Source organism: Suricata suricatta, chromosome 6 (genome assembly GCF_006229205.1).
Source record: "Suricata suricatta isolate VVHF042 chromosome 6, meerkat_22Aug2017_6uvM2_HiC, whole genome shotgun sequence".
Classification (NCBI taxonomy): Eukaryota; Metazoa; Chordata; class Mammalia; order Carnivora; family Herpestidae; genus Suricata; species Suricata suricatta.
Window position 1 is genome coordinate 2,186,418 of NC_043705.1, and position 12,305 is coordinate 2,198,722.

General features: G+C 35.5%; 1 protein-coding gene across 5 annotated transcripts in view; it reads left to right on the forward strand.

Moving 5' to 3' along the window:
• LOC115293663 (olfactory receptor 2W3) overlaps positions 1 to 12,305 on the forward strand; it is a 101,596-nt gene that overhangs the window by 7,026 nt on the left and 82,265 nt on the right. The window contains exon 2 of one of the 5 annotated variants that reach the window (XM_029941338.1): positions 619 to 640. The exons of the other annotated variants lie outside the window; for them this stretch is intronic. Coding sequence (XP_029797198.1) covers positions 619 to 640 — 22 coding nt within the window. Of the gene's footprint in view, positions 1 to 618; positions 641 to 12,305 lie in introns of those variants that run through there. 5 annotated transcript variants of the gene reach the window in all.

Here is a 12,305-nt window from a genome sequence, read left to right on the forward strand (position 1 = left end):
ACACACACACACACACACACACACACACAACACACACACACACACACACACACACACAATGAAGTATTACTTGGCAATGAAAAAGAATGAAATATGGCCATTTGTAGCAAAGTGGATGGACCTCGAGGGTGTCATGCTAAGCAAAATATGTTTGCACTCATCCGTCTAATAGGACAAACCTAATGGAGGACCATGGGGAGGGGAAGGGGAAAGAGAGTTGGGGAGAGAGAGGGACGCAAAACCTGAGAGACTATTGAATACTGAAAACAAACCTAGGGTTGAAGGGGGAGGGGAAGAGGGGGATGGAGGTGGTGGTAATGGAGAAGGGCACTTGTGGGGAAGACCACTGGGTGTTATATGGAAACCAATTTGATAATAAACTATTTTTAAAAACAGGAAAAAATAAAAAAATTAAAAGAAGAAAATCTTAAGAAATTTGCAAAATAACTCAGCGAAATTTCAGGATACAAATTTAATATACAAAAATCAATTGTAGTTTTGTATATTACCTTAAACTACTGGAAAATTTTCACTCACAAATCATGAAAAAATTAAATAACTTAGTAATAAATTTAATAAAAGACGTGTTATTTTATTGAAAACTAAAACAAAAAAAAGAAAACTCAAAAGATTCCACTAAAAATCTACCAAAATTAATAAATTCAATAAAGTCACAGGGTACAAAATCAATGTGCAGAAATCTGTTCCATTTCTATACACTAATAATGAAACAGCAGAATAAGGAATTAAGAAAACAATTCCATTTACAATTTGATCCAAAATAATAATATACCTAGGATTGTCTAATCAAAGAGGTGAAAAACCTGTAGTCTGTAAACTATAACCCATAGATGAAAGAAATTGAAGAGAACACAAAGAAATGTAAAGACGTCCCATGCTCATAGATTGGCATATCAAATAAAGTTAAAATGTCTATATTACCCAAAAATATCTACACATTTTTTGCAATCCTTATCAAAATAAAAACATCATTTTTCACAGAACTATAACAAACAAACCTAAAATTTTTATGAAACCACTAGATTCCCTGAATACTGAAAGAAAACTTGAAAAAAAAAAAAAGCTAGGCTGAAGGTATCACAATTCCAGATTTCAAGTTAAATTACAAAATTCTAGTAATCAAAACAGAATTGTACTGGCACAAAAATAGACACATAGATCAATGGAACAGAATAGAAAACCCAGAAATAAGCCAACAATTATATGGTCAATTAATCTTTGACAAAATATGAAAGAGTATCCCATAGGAAAAAGTCTATCCAAAAATGATGTTGAGAAATCTGGTCAAGTATATGTAAAACAATGAAACTGGACCACCATGCATAAGGTAAACTAAATATGAATTAAAGACCTAAATGTGAGACCTGCAATCATAAAAATTCTGATGAGAGTACAGGTAGTAATGTTGCTGACAGTCCGTAGCAATACTTTTCTAGATACATTTCCCAAGACAAAGAAAATAAAAGCAGAACTAAACATTTGGGATCACATCAAAATGAAACTTGTACACAGTAAAGGAAATAATCAGCATAACTACATCAACCTACTGAAAAGGAGAAAATATTTGCATGTGATGTATCCAATAAAGAATTAGTATCCAGGAGATACAAAGACCTGATAAAACACAACCCCGAAAAAACTCAAGTAATCCAATTAAAAGTTGGCAGAAGTCATGAAGAGACATTTCTTTGAAGAAGAAATACATTTGGCCAATTCACACGTGAAAATATGCTCTACATCACTCATCATCAGGGAAATGGAAATCAAAACTACACTGAGATATCACCTCACATCTGTCAAAATGGGTAAAATAAAAAACACAAGAGACATCAAGTGTTGGAGAGGGTGTGCAGAAATAGCAACGCTTTTGCATTGTTGGCAGGAATGCAAATTTGTGTAGCTACTGCATAAAACAGTATGGAATTTTCTCAAAATGTTAAAAATAGAACTACCCTATTATCCAGGAATTTCACGACTGAATATTTACCTCCCCAAAACACAAAAAGACTAATTTAAAGGGAGACATCCATTCCTATGTTTACTGTGGGTTTATTTACAGTAGCCAAATTATGAAACCAGTCCACCTGTCAATCCATAGATTAGTGGATAAAAATAATGTGGTATATACACACTATGTGATTTTATTCGGCCTTAAAAATAATGAAATCTTACCATTTACAAAGACATGGATGGAGTTAGAGAGTATTATATACTAAGTGGAATAAGTCACTCAGGAAAGACAAATTCCATATGATGTTACTCATATATGGAATTTAATAAACAAAATGAGAGAGAGAGAGAGAGAGAGAGAGAGAGAGAGAGAGAGAGAGAGAGCAAGACACAGTCTCTTAACTATAGAAGAAAATTGGTGGCTTCCATAAGGAAGGTGGGTAGGGGGATAAGTGAAATGGGTGATGGAAATTAAGGACTGCACTTGTTAGGATGAGCATCAGGTGATATATGAAATTGATGAATCAATACATTGTACACCAGAAATTAATATAACACTTTTGGTAACCTTACTGGTATTTAAATTTATAATAAAACTTGAAATTAGTGCTACGGTAAATATAGGGGCACAAATATTTTTCCTAATTTTTATTTAAATTGTTAGTTAACAACAGTGCATTTTTTTGCTTCATTCTTCAATTATATACAATACCCAGTACTACCCTCCTTAATACCCATCACCTATCAAGACCATTCATCACATACCTCCCTCCATCAACCCTCAGTTTGTTCTCTATCTTTAAGATTCTCTGATGGTTTGTTTCCCTCTACCTTTGTTTTCTCTTCCTCCCATACGCTCATTTGTTTTGTTTCTTAAATTCTACTTTACGGTGAAATCATGTTTTTTTTCTTTCTCTGGCTGACTTATTTCTCTTAGCAAAGTCCACTCTAGCTCCATCCACATTGTTGCAAATGGCAAGATTGCATTCCTTTTAATGGCTGAATAATATTCCCTTGTGTGTATATATAAATATAACTTACTCTTTACCCATTCATCATTTGATGAACATTTGGGCTCTCTCCATAGCTTGACTATTGTTGATAGTGTTGCTGTAAACACTGAGGTGCTTGTGTCCATTCAAATTGGTATTTTTGTGTCCGTTGGGTAAATAATGAACAGTGAAATTGCTGGATCATACGGTATTTCTATTTTTAACTTTTTGAGGAAGGTTCACACTGTTTTCTCAAGTGACTGCAATAGTTTACATTCCTATCAACAGTTCAAGAGTGTTCCCCTTTCTCAACATCATCTCCAACACATGTTGTTTCTTGTGTTGTTAATTTTAGCTATTCTGACAAATGTGAGGAGGTATTTTATTATGGTTTTGATTTGTATTTTACAGATGATGAATGATGTTAAGCATCTCTTCATCTGTCCATTAGCCATCTGGATGTCTTCTTTGATAAAGTGTCTACTCCTGTCTTCTACTCATCTCTTACCTGGATTATTTGTTTTTTCGGTGTTGAGTTTGGTAAATTCTTTATAGATTTGGTATAAACACCCTTTATTGAGTATATCATTTGCCAATATTATCTCCCATTCTACAGATTACCTTTTAGTTTTGTTGATTATCTCTTTTGCTGTGCAGAAGTTTTTTGTTGTTGTTGCTTTTTATCTTGAAGAAGTCCCACTAGTTCATTTTTGCTTTTCTTCCCCTCGCCTCTGGCAATGTGTCTAGTAAGAAATTGCTACAGTAAAGGTCAAAGAGCTTGTTGCCTGTATTTTCTTCTAAAATTTTGATAGTTTCCTATCTCACACGTAGGTTTCTCATCGATTTTGAATTCATTTTTGTGTATAGTGTAAGAAAGTGAACCAGTTTCATTGTTCCTCACGTGGCTGTCCAATTTTTCCAATACCATTTGTTAAAATATCCAAAACCATTTTTCTATTGGACATTCTTTCCTGCTTTGTCAAATATTAATTTACCATATAGTTGTGGGTTCATTTCTAGGTTTTCTAATATGTTCCATTGATCTATGTATCTGTTTTTGTTCCAGTACCATAGCGTCTTAATGACTACAGCTTTGTAATATAGCTTGAAATCTGGAATCACAATGCTTCCAGTTTTGTTTTTCATTTAAGGACTGGTTTGACTATTTGCAGTCTTTTGTGGTTCCATACAAATATTAGTATTGTTTGCTCTAGTTATGTGAAAAATTCTGGTGGTATTTTGATAGGAATTGCATTAAATGTGTAGATTGCTATGGGTACTATAAGCGTGTTAGCAATATTTTTTCTTGCAATGCATGAGCATATAATAATTTTTCTATTTATGTCCTCTTCGGGTTCTTTTATAACTGTTCTAGTTTTCAGAGTACAGACATTTTACCTCTTTGATAGGGTTTATTCCTAGAAATCTGTTGTTATTGTTGTTGTTATTGTTGTTGTTTGGTGTAATTGCAAGTGAGATCGATTCCTTGGTTCCTTTTCCACTACTTCATTTTGACGTATGGAAATGCAGCAGATTTTATACTACATTGATTTTATATCCTGTTACTTTGCTGAATTTATGTGTTAGTTTCAGCAATTTTTTGGTGAGGTCTTTGAGGGGTTCTACATGAATTCATGCTATCTACAAAGAGTGAAACTTTGATTTCTTCCTTGCCAATTTGTATTCTTTTTATTTCTTTTTGTTGTCTGATTTCTGAGATGAAGACTTCCAGTACTATGTTAAATAATGGTGAGTGGACATTCTTGTCTTTTTCCTGACCATAGCAGAAAGGCTCTCAATTTTTCCCCACTGAGAATGATTTTAGCTGTGAGTCTTTCATATATTGCCATTATGATGTTGACGTATATTCCATCAATCCCTGCTTTATTGAGGGATTTTATCAAGAATGGATGATGTATTGTGTCAAATGCTTTTTATTAATCTATTGATAGAATCATAAAATTCTTATCCTTTCTTTAAATTACTGTCATAGCACATTGATTGATTTGTGAATATTGAACCAGACCTGGAGCTCAGGGATAAATCTCACTTGATCATGGTGAATAATTCTTTAATGTACTGTTGAATTCAATTTGCTAGTATTTTATGGAGAGTTTTTGTATTCAGGTTAATTAGGGATAGTGGCGTATCATTCTCCTTTTTAGTGGGGTCTTGGTATAGAATGCTTGTCTTGTGCAATCAATTTGGAAGTTTTCTTAACATCTTTCTTTCTTCTTCTTTTCTTTTTTCTTTTTGGACCATTTTGAAAAGATTAGGTATCAACTCTTCTTTAAATGTCTGGGAAGCCTTCTGGCTTAGAAAAATAAGAATTAACTCTTGTTTAAGTACTGGGAAGCCATCTAGCCCTGAACTTTTGTTTGGTAGACATTTTTGAGTACTGTTTCAACTCCTCTTCTAGTTATGATTCCACTCCAATTTTCTATTTCTTCCTGTTTCAGTTTTAGTAGTTTGTTTAGTAGTTTCCAGGAATGTATCCATTTCTTCCAGGTTCCCCAGTTTGCTGGCATATAATTTTTATGATATTATCATAATTATTTGTATTTCTGCGGTGTTGGTTATGATCCCTCACCTTTTATTTGGGTTCTTTCTATTGTCTTTTTGATGACTTCGACTAGGAGTTTATCAATTTTATTAATTCTTTCAAGTAACCAGCTCTTAGTTTCATTGATCTGGTCTACTGTCCCCCACCCCGTATTGTTTATTTCTGCTCTTTTTTTTTTATTATTTCCCTTTTGATGGCTTTACGCTTTAGTTGCTATTCCTTTTCTAGCTCCTTTAGGTGTAAGTCTAGGTTGTGTATTTGAGACTTTTCATGTTTCTTAAGGTAGGCCTCTATTGCAGTATACTTCCCTCTTATGACTGCTTTTGCTGCGTCCCAAAGGTTTGAACTGTTATGTTTTCATTTTTATTTGCCTCCATGTGCTTTTTAATTGTGTCTCTAATTTTCTGGTCAACTGATTCATTCTTTAGTAGCATATTTTAAAACTTCCAAGTATTTATGGTCTTTCCAAGATTTTCTTCAGTTGACTTGATATTTCATAGCATTGTAGTCTGAAAATATGCATGGTATGATCTTGATCTTTTTGTATCTTTTGAGGGCTGATGTATGACAGAGTAGGTGATCTAATCTGGATAATTTTCCATGTGCACGCTAGAAGAATGTGTATTCTGCTGCGTTAGGATGGAATGTTTCAGAATATATCTGTTAAATCCACCCAATCCAGTGTGTCATTCAAAACCATTGTTTCCTTGCTGGATTTCTGCTTAGATGATCTGTCCTTTGCTGGAAGTGGGCTGTTAAAATTCCCTACTATTATTGTATTACTATCAATGAGTTTCTTTATGCTTATTATTAATTAAATATACATTTGTACATTTTGATGTTCGCAAATCATGGGCATAAATATACAATTGTTATATCTTTTTGAATGGATATATCCTTTAATTATGGTATAATGGTTTTCATAATGTCTTTTTATAGTCTGCTTTAAAACTAGTTTGTCTGATATAAGTGTGGTTAATCCAGCTTTCCTAAGGTGTCCATTAGCATGATAGATATTTCTCCATCATCTCTCTTTCAATCTTTTGATGTCTTTAGGTCTGAAATGTGTCTTTTGTGTGCAGTAAATAGATGTGTCTTTTTTTTTTAATCCATTCTGATACCCTATGTCTTTTATTGGAGAATTTATTCCATTTACATTCAAGGTGACTATTGAATGATATGAGTTTAGTGCCACTGTGTTACTTGTAAAGTTGGTGCTTCTGATGATATTCTATGTTTCTTTCTAGTCTTATTGCTTTTGTTCCCCCCACTGCCCAGTCAGAGTCCCCATAATATTTTATTAGGGCTAGTTTAGTGTTCACAAATTTCTTTAGTTTTTGTTTGTCTGGAAACTCTGTCTTTCTATTCTAAATGTCCATCTTGCTGGATAGAGTATTCTTTGCTGCATATTTTTTCCTGTCCAGCACACTGAATGAGAAGCTCCTTTCTCACCTACCAAGTGTCTGTGGACACATCCATTGAGAACATGATCTATCTTCTCTTGTAGGTTAAGGACATTTTTTTTCCCTTGCTGATTTCAAGATTCTTTCCTTTTCTGTGTATTTTCTGAATTTGGCTATGATATGTCTTGGCAATTGGTTGCCATTTGTTGAACTTAATGGCAGTTCTCTGTGCTTCTTGGATTTTTGATGTCTGCAGCCTTCCCCAGACTAGGAAAGTTTTTAGCTATAATTTGCTCACAGAATCCTTCTACCCATTTTTCTCTCTCCATCTTCTGAGACTTCTATGCTGTGAATGTTATTCTGTTTTAGTAAGTCACCACACTCCTTATTTTCACTTCCATGATCCATTACCTTTGTTTCCCTCTTCTAGCTTTGTTATTTTCCATGATCATAACTTCTATATCAGTGGCCCTTGTTTTTATAGCATCCATTTGGGTTTGTGTCTTGAGCATAGCATTCTTAACTTTGGCCTGATTAGACTTTTGTTCTTTTATCTCTGCAGAAAGGGACTCACTGATGTGTTCTATGTTTTTTTTTTTTCCAAGCCCAGCTAATATCCTTATAATTGTTTAAAATTCTTTTTCAGACATCTTTTTGTATCTGTATTGATTAAATCCCTGGCCATAATTTCTTCCTGTTGTTTCCTTTGAGGTGAATTCCTCCATGTTGTCATTTTGGAGGAAGAAAAATATAATAGTAATAACAAAATAAAATAAAAATTAAAAATTAAAAAAATCAAATAAATAAAACTGTATCCTAGGAGTATTTTGGTCTGCTTTATAAATTAAGCTTAATTTTAAAAAAAGACACAAGAGGAAAAAATAAAAATTAAAAATATTAATAAAATAAGATAAAATAATTTGCTTTCTGCATACAAGAAATAAAGAAAATAAGAGAAGAAAGAAGCAAATAAATGAGACCATATCCAGTTTCTCTAGGAGCTAAAATTTTGCAGCACTCTATGATCAGTAGACTAAGCCTGTCGAAGGTATTTGTGCTGATCTTCAAGGGGAGGGGCCTGTTACTTTGATGCTCAAGAGTACTTGTTCTTAGTGGAGAAAAGGTTAGAGGGCACAGGGGTTGGGGCTTGTTGCAATATCTTTGTTCTTCACTTGGCTGCAGTCGCTTTGTTTAGGTCACTGAGGTCTATTAGTGCTTGTAGGCTCGGGGTGAAAACAGCTTTTCTAGTGTCCGGAGCAGGGAGTTTGCTTCCTCACAGACACATAGTTAATCACCCTTCCATGTGTCTGGTTTCTGTCAGCTCCCCACCTTCCCAATGACTGTGCCCAAGCTCTCTGGCAACAGGTGGAACCTCTCTCCAGAGTTTTAGCTCAGGCGCAGTTGTATTTCAAAATCCAACACTTCAGAGATTCCCACGGTTTGGCCTGGACTGCCCTGATCCTCCATAGGAGGTTCTCACTGCTCTGTGCCCATACCGGCTTGTCCCAGTAAATGTTTGTTCAACTGTGCAGTGACAGCCACTCAGGGTTTATGGGAAATCACAACACACAGCAGGTGTCAGGGTTTGCTGGCCTCACCTGCTGTCTGTGTCCCATACACAGAGACTGGTGAATAGGGCAGCACTATGTCAGCCACCACGTCTCCTGCCTTATCTCCTGTATCAGATGCACTCCAAGCAAGAGAACCATTCTCCCCCAGGAATCCGGGAGCTCCTCAGACCGCACTGCCAGCACGTGGGACTGCACTCTTCTTCCTCATCAGAGCAAGCGATTCTAAACCTTACTCAGTGCTTCTCTTGATATTCGCATATTTCCCCCATCCCACTACCCATCTGCCTTCCAGAAAGCTTTGGTTTGTTCTCTATATTTAAGAGATTTTTTGTTTGTCTCTTGTTTTTTCTTTATCTGCTTTGTTTCTTAAATTCCACATACGAGTAAAATCACATGGTTTTGCCTTTCTCTGACTGACTCTAGGTTCCTCCACGTGTTGCAAATGGCAACTTCTTGGGGAAACTCCATACTGTTTTCCAAAGTGGCTGCACCAATTTACCTTACCACCAACAGTACAAGAGAGTTTCCTTTTCTATATATCCTCTCTAGCACTTGTTTTTGTCTATTTTTGATTTAAGCCATTTTGACAATTGTGAGGTAACATCTTGTAGTTTCAACTAGCAATTCCCTGATGATCAGTAATTCTGAGCATCTTTTGATGTGTTCAGTGGCCATCCTTATGTCTTCTTTTGAGAGATATATCATTTTGTAATTGCATTACTTGTTTGAGGGTGCTGAGTTGCGTGAGTTCTTTATATATTTTGGATACTAATCCTTTATTGTATACATCATATTTTTTCATTTAGTAGGTTTGGTTGGGTTATTTCTTTTGCGATGCAGAAGGTTTTCATTTCAATGTAGTTCAAATGGTTCATTTTTGCTTTTATTTTCCGTATCTTAGAAGACATATCTATAAAAATATTGAGTGGTCAATTTCAGATAAATTACTGCATGTGTTCTTCTTCTAGTTTTTTTTTAATGGTTTCAGGTGTCACATTAGGTCCTTAGTCCATTTTGAGTGTATTTTTTTGTGTAAGTAAGTGGTCCAGTTTCCTTTATTTTTATTTTTATGTTTTACATTTATTTATTTCTGAGGGACAGAGTGAGACAGACCACAGTGGAGGAAGGGCAGAGAAAGAAGGGTACACAGAATCTGAAGCAGGCTCCAGGCTCTGAGCAAACATTCAGCACAGAGTTCGATGCAGGGCTCGATTTCACGAACCTGAGCTCAAGTTGGACCCCCAACCAACCAAGCCACCCAGGCGCCCTGAAAGTCATCCATTTCATTCTTTTGCATGTGACTGACCAGTTGTCCCAACACCATTTGCTGAAGAGACTGTCCTTCTCCCACTGCATATCCATTGATCATTTGTCAAAGATTAATTTATCATGTAATCACGGGTTTCCTTCTGTGCTTTCTCTACTTTTCTTTTCTTCCAAGTGCCTATTTTTGTTTTGCTGGTATCATACTCTTGATTTTTGAAGATTTTTAGTATAACTTGAAATTTGGAATTGTGATACATCATCTCTTTTCTTGCCTTTTCAAGATGTGTTTTCTATCCAAGGTTTTTTTGTCATTCCATAAAATTTTTTATTTGTTTTCTCTACATGTGAAAACGTATGTTGGTATTTTGATAGAGTTTGCATAAAATCTGTACAATGCTTTGGGTATTTTACACTATTTGAACTTCCAATCCATGAGCATGAAATATCTTTCTTTTTCTTTGTATCATAATTTTTTTCATCATATCCAAGAAATGCATAAGTCCCTGCCAGCAGTAGTTGAAAAAAGAGGTCTGGGGGGTGGGGCGCCTGGGTAGCTCAGTGAGTTGAGCCTCTGGCTTTGGCTCAGGTCATGATCTCGTGGTTTGTTGGTTTGAGTCCCGCGTTGGGCTCTGTGCTGACAGCTAAGCTCAGGGCCTGGAGCCTGCTTCAGATTCTGTACCCCCCTCTCTCTCAGACCCTCCCCTGCTCATGCTTTCTTTCTCTCTCTCAAAAAATAAATAAATAATTAGAAAAAATTTTTAAGAAAAAAGAAAGAAACATGAGGTCTGGCTGGAGCATCACTGGAAAGACTTCACTGAGCAGGGCAGGCTAGTTGGGGAAAGTCCACAGGGATGGCAGGAACAAGGTGAAGACAGTTAGCAAGGCATATTGGGAGTGCTCGTTCACACAGTTGTTAAGGTGTCTGTACTGAGGGCAGGGAAGAGAAATAGTATTTGCCAGCTCTTTTGTTCTTGGAGAAGTCTCCCAAAGACTCCTGCCCTTCCAGTGCACATTATTAGATTAGTTAATGAATCTCTTTCCCATATACTCCAGGTGCTGTTCAAACTGCTGTGACCATGTTGTATCTTGGCAGTTCTTTCCTATGCTGTTTCTTTAAGGGTGAGGACTCATTTTCTTATCATCTTTCAACCCCCTTACAGCCAAGCTTGCTGATTAAAAATCAGTTAAAGTTCCTGGCATTAAGCCCCAATGAGTGTAAAAATTTACCGTTAAGCCTCTCTGGTTTTCAAAGCCCAACATTATGGTGACTTCTCTTCCCAGTGCAGGTCTCCTATGTCTGGGGTGTCTGGTATGGAGTCTCCATGCCTTAGGAGTCACTCCTGGTTTTGGTTAGTCTTGCAGATTTATTTGGTTCCCACCCAGATGGGACCGCTCCCTTCCGACTAGTTTCCACGTGGCCTCCTCTCCAGGATTAGTTGTGAGGAGACTGTTTGCTAGTACTTTGTTTGTCTTCTAGGTTAGTCACACCAGTATGGCTATTATCTAGGTGTTTTTGTGGGACAAGTTGACATTATTAGGATCCTCCCACTCTGCAATCTTCCCAGGCTGATATTTTGAGATACTTTTGGGAAGGTCATAATCTTAGGAGAAAGTTCAAAACTAAAACAAATACTTCCATATGGAGCTAAGTATATATTTGGGTATATTAACTAAAAATGAAAGGGACAATACCAATGAATAAATTCACATACGGTTTCATTAAGGAGGAAAAAAATATAGGTTTTTAAGCCTTAGGAAATGGGGCTTTCGTGCTTATGCTAATTAAGACTTGGAAACTCGTATTCTAGATAAGATGAAATGTTTCATTAGGTCTATACATCGCTTATTAGATCAACTCTTATTAATAAAATTCACCTAGAATGTTCAGGTAAGTTCAGTGAGGAATGGCTTACCAGATTACTGGAAACCTAAGGTCCTTTATTTGTTTGATCTGGTTATACCAGCTTATTAAAACATAACAGCCAGTTTTGATATGTGTTAGGCAACTACTATTATAAATAGAAAAGTTTTTATTTCTAGGACAGATATATTATATATATATGTATATGTATGTGTGTGTGTGTGTGTGTGTGTATATATATATATATATATATATATATATATATATATGTTAACTGAATAGAAAAATTAAGGTTGAATTAAATCAATCTTAATTACATATGGAAATCACTTTTGACATAATCTAAGTATGAGGACAATAACCAGTCATAATCACTAAACCAAGGAAATAATACTAGGGCATGGGTTATTAGAGTTATCTCAAATTCTGACTACCACACTAAATCAGACACTGCAACACATAGCACTCATATACTTTGTATTGTTTGTACTGACCTTCAGTTCCAATATGGTCCTTAAAATTAACTTTGTTGCCATGTGTTTATTTTTATGCCAACATAAACTCTGGGGGGTTTAAAATGCTTCTGTTTTTGTTGTTTTGACTTTGGATAATGCATAAAGTGATTCAGATTTACATGGCTGACAGGATCATATTAAAATCCAAAGCTTTCCTTTCTTT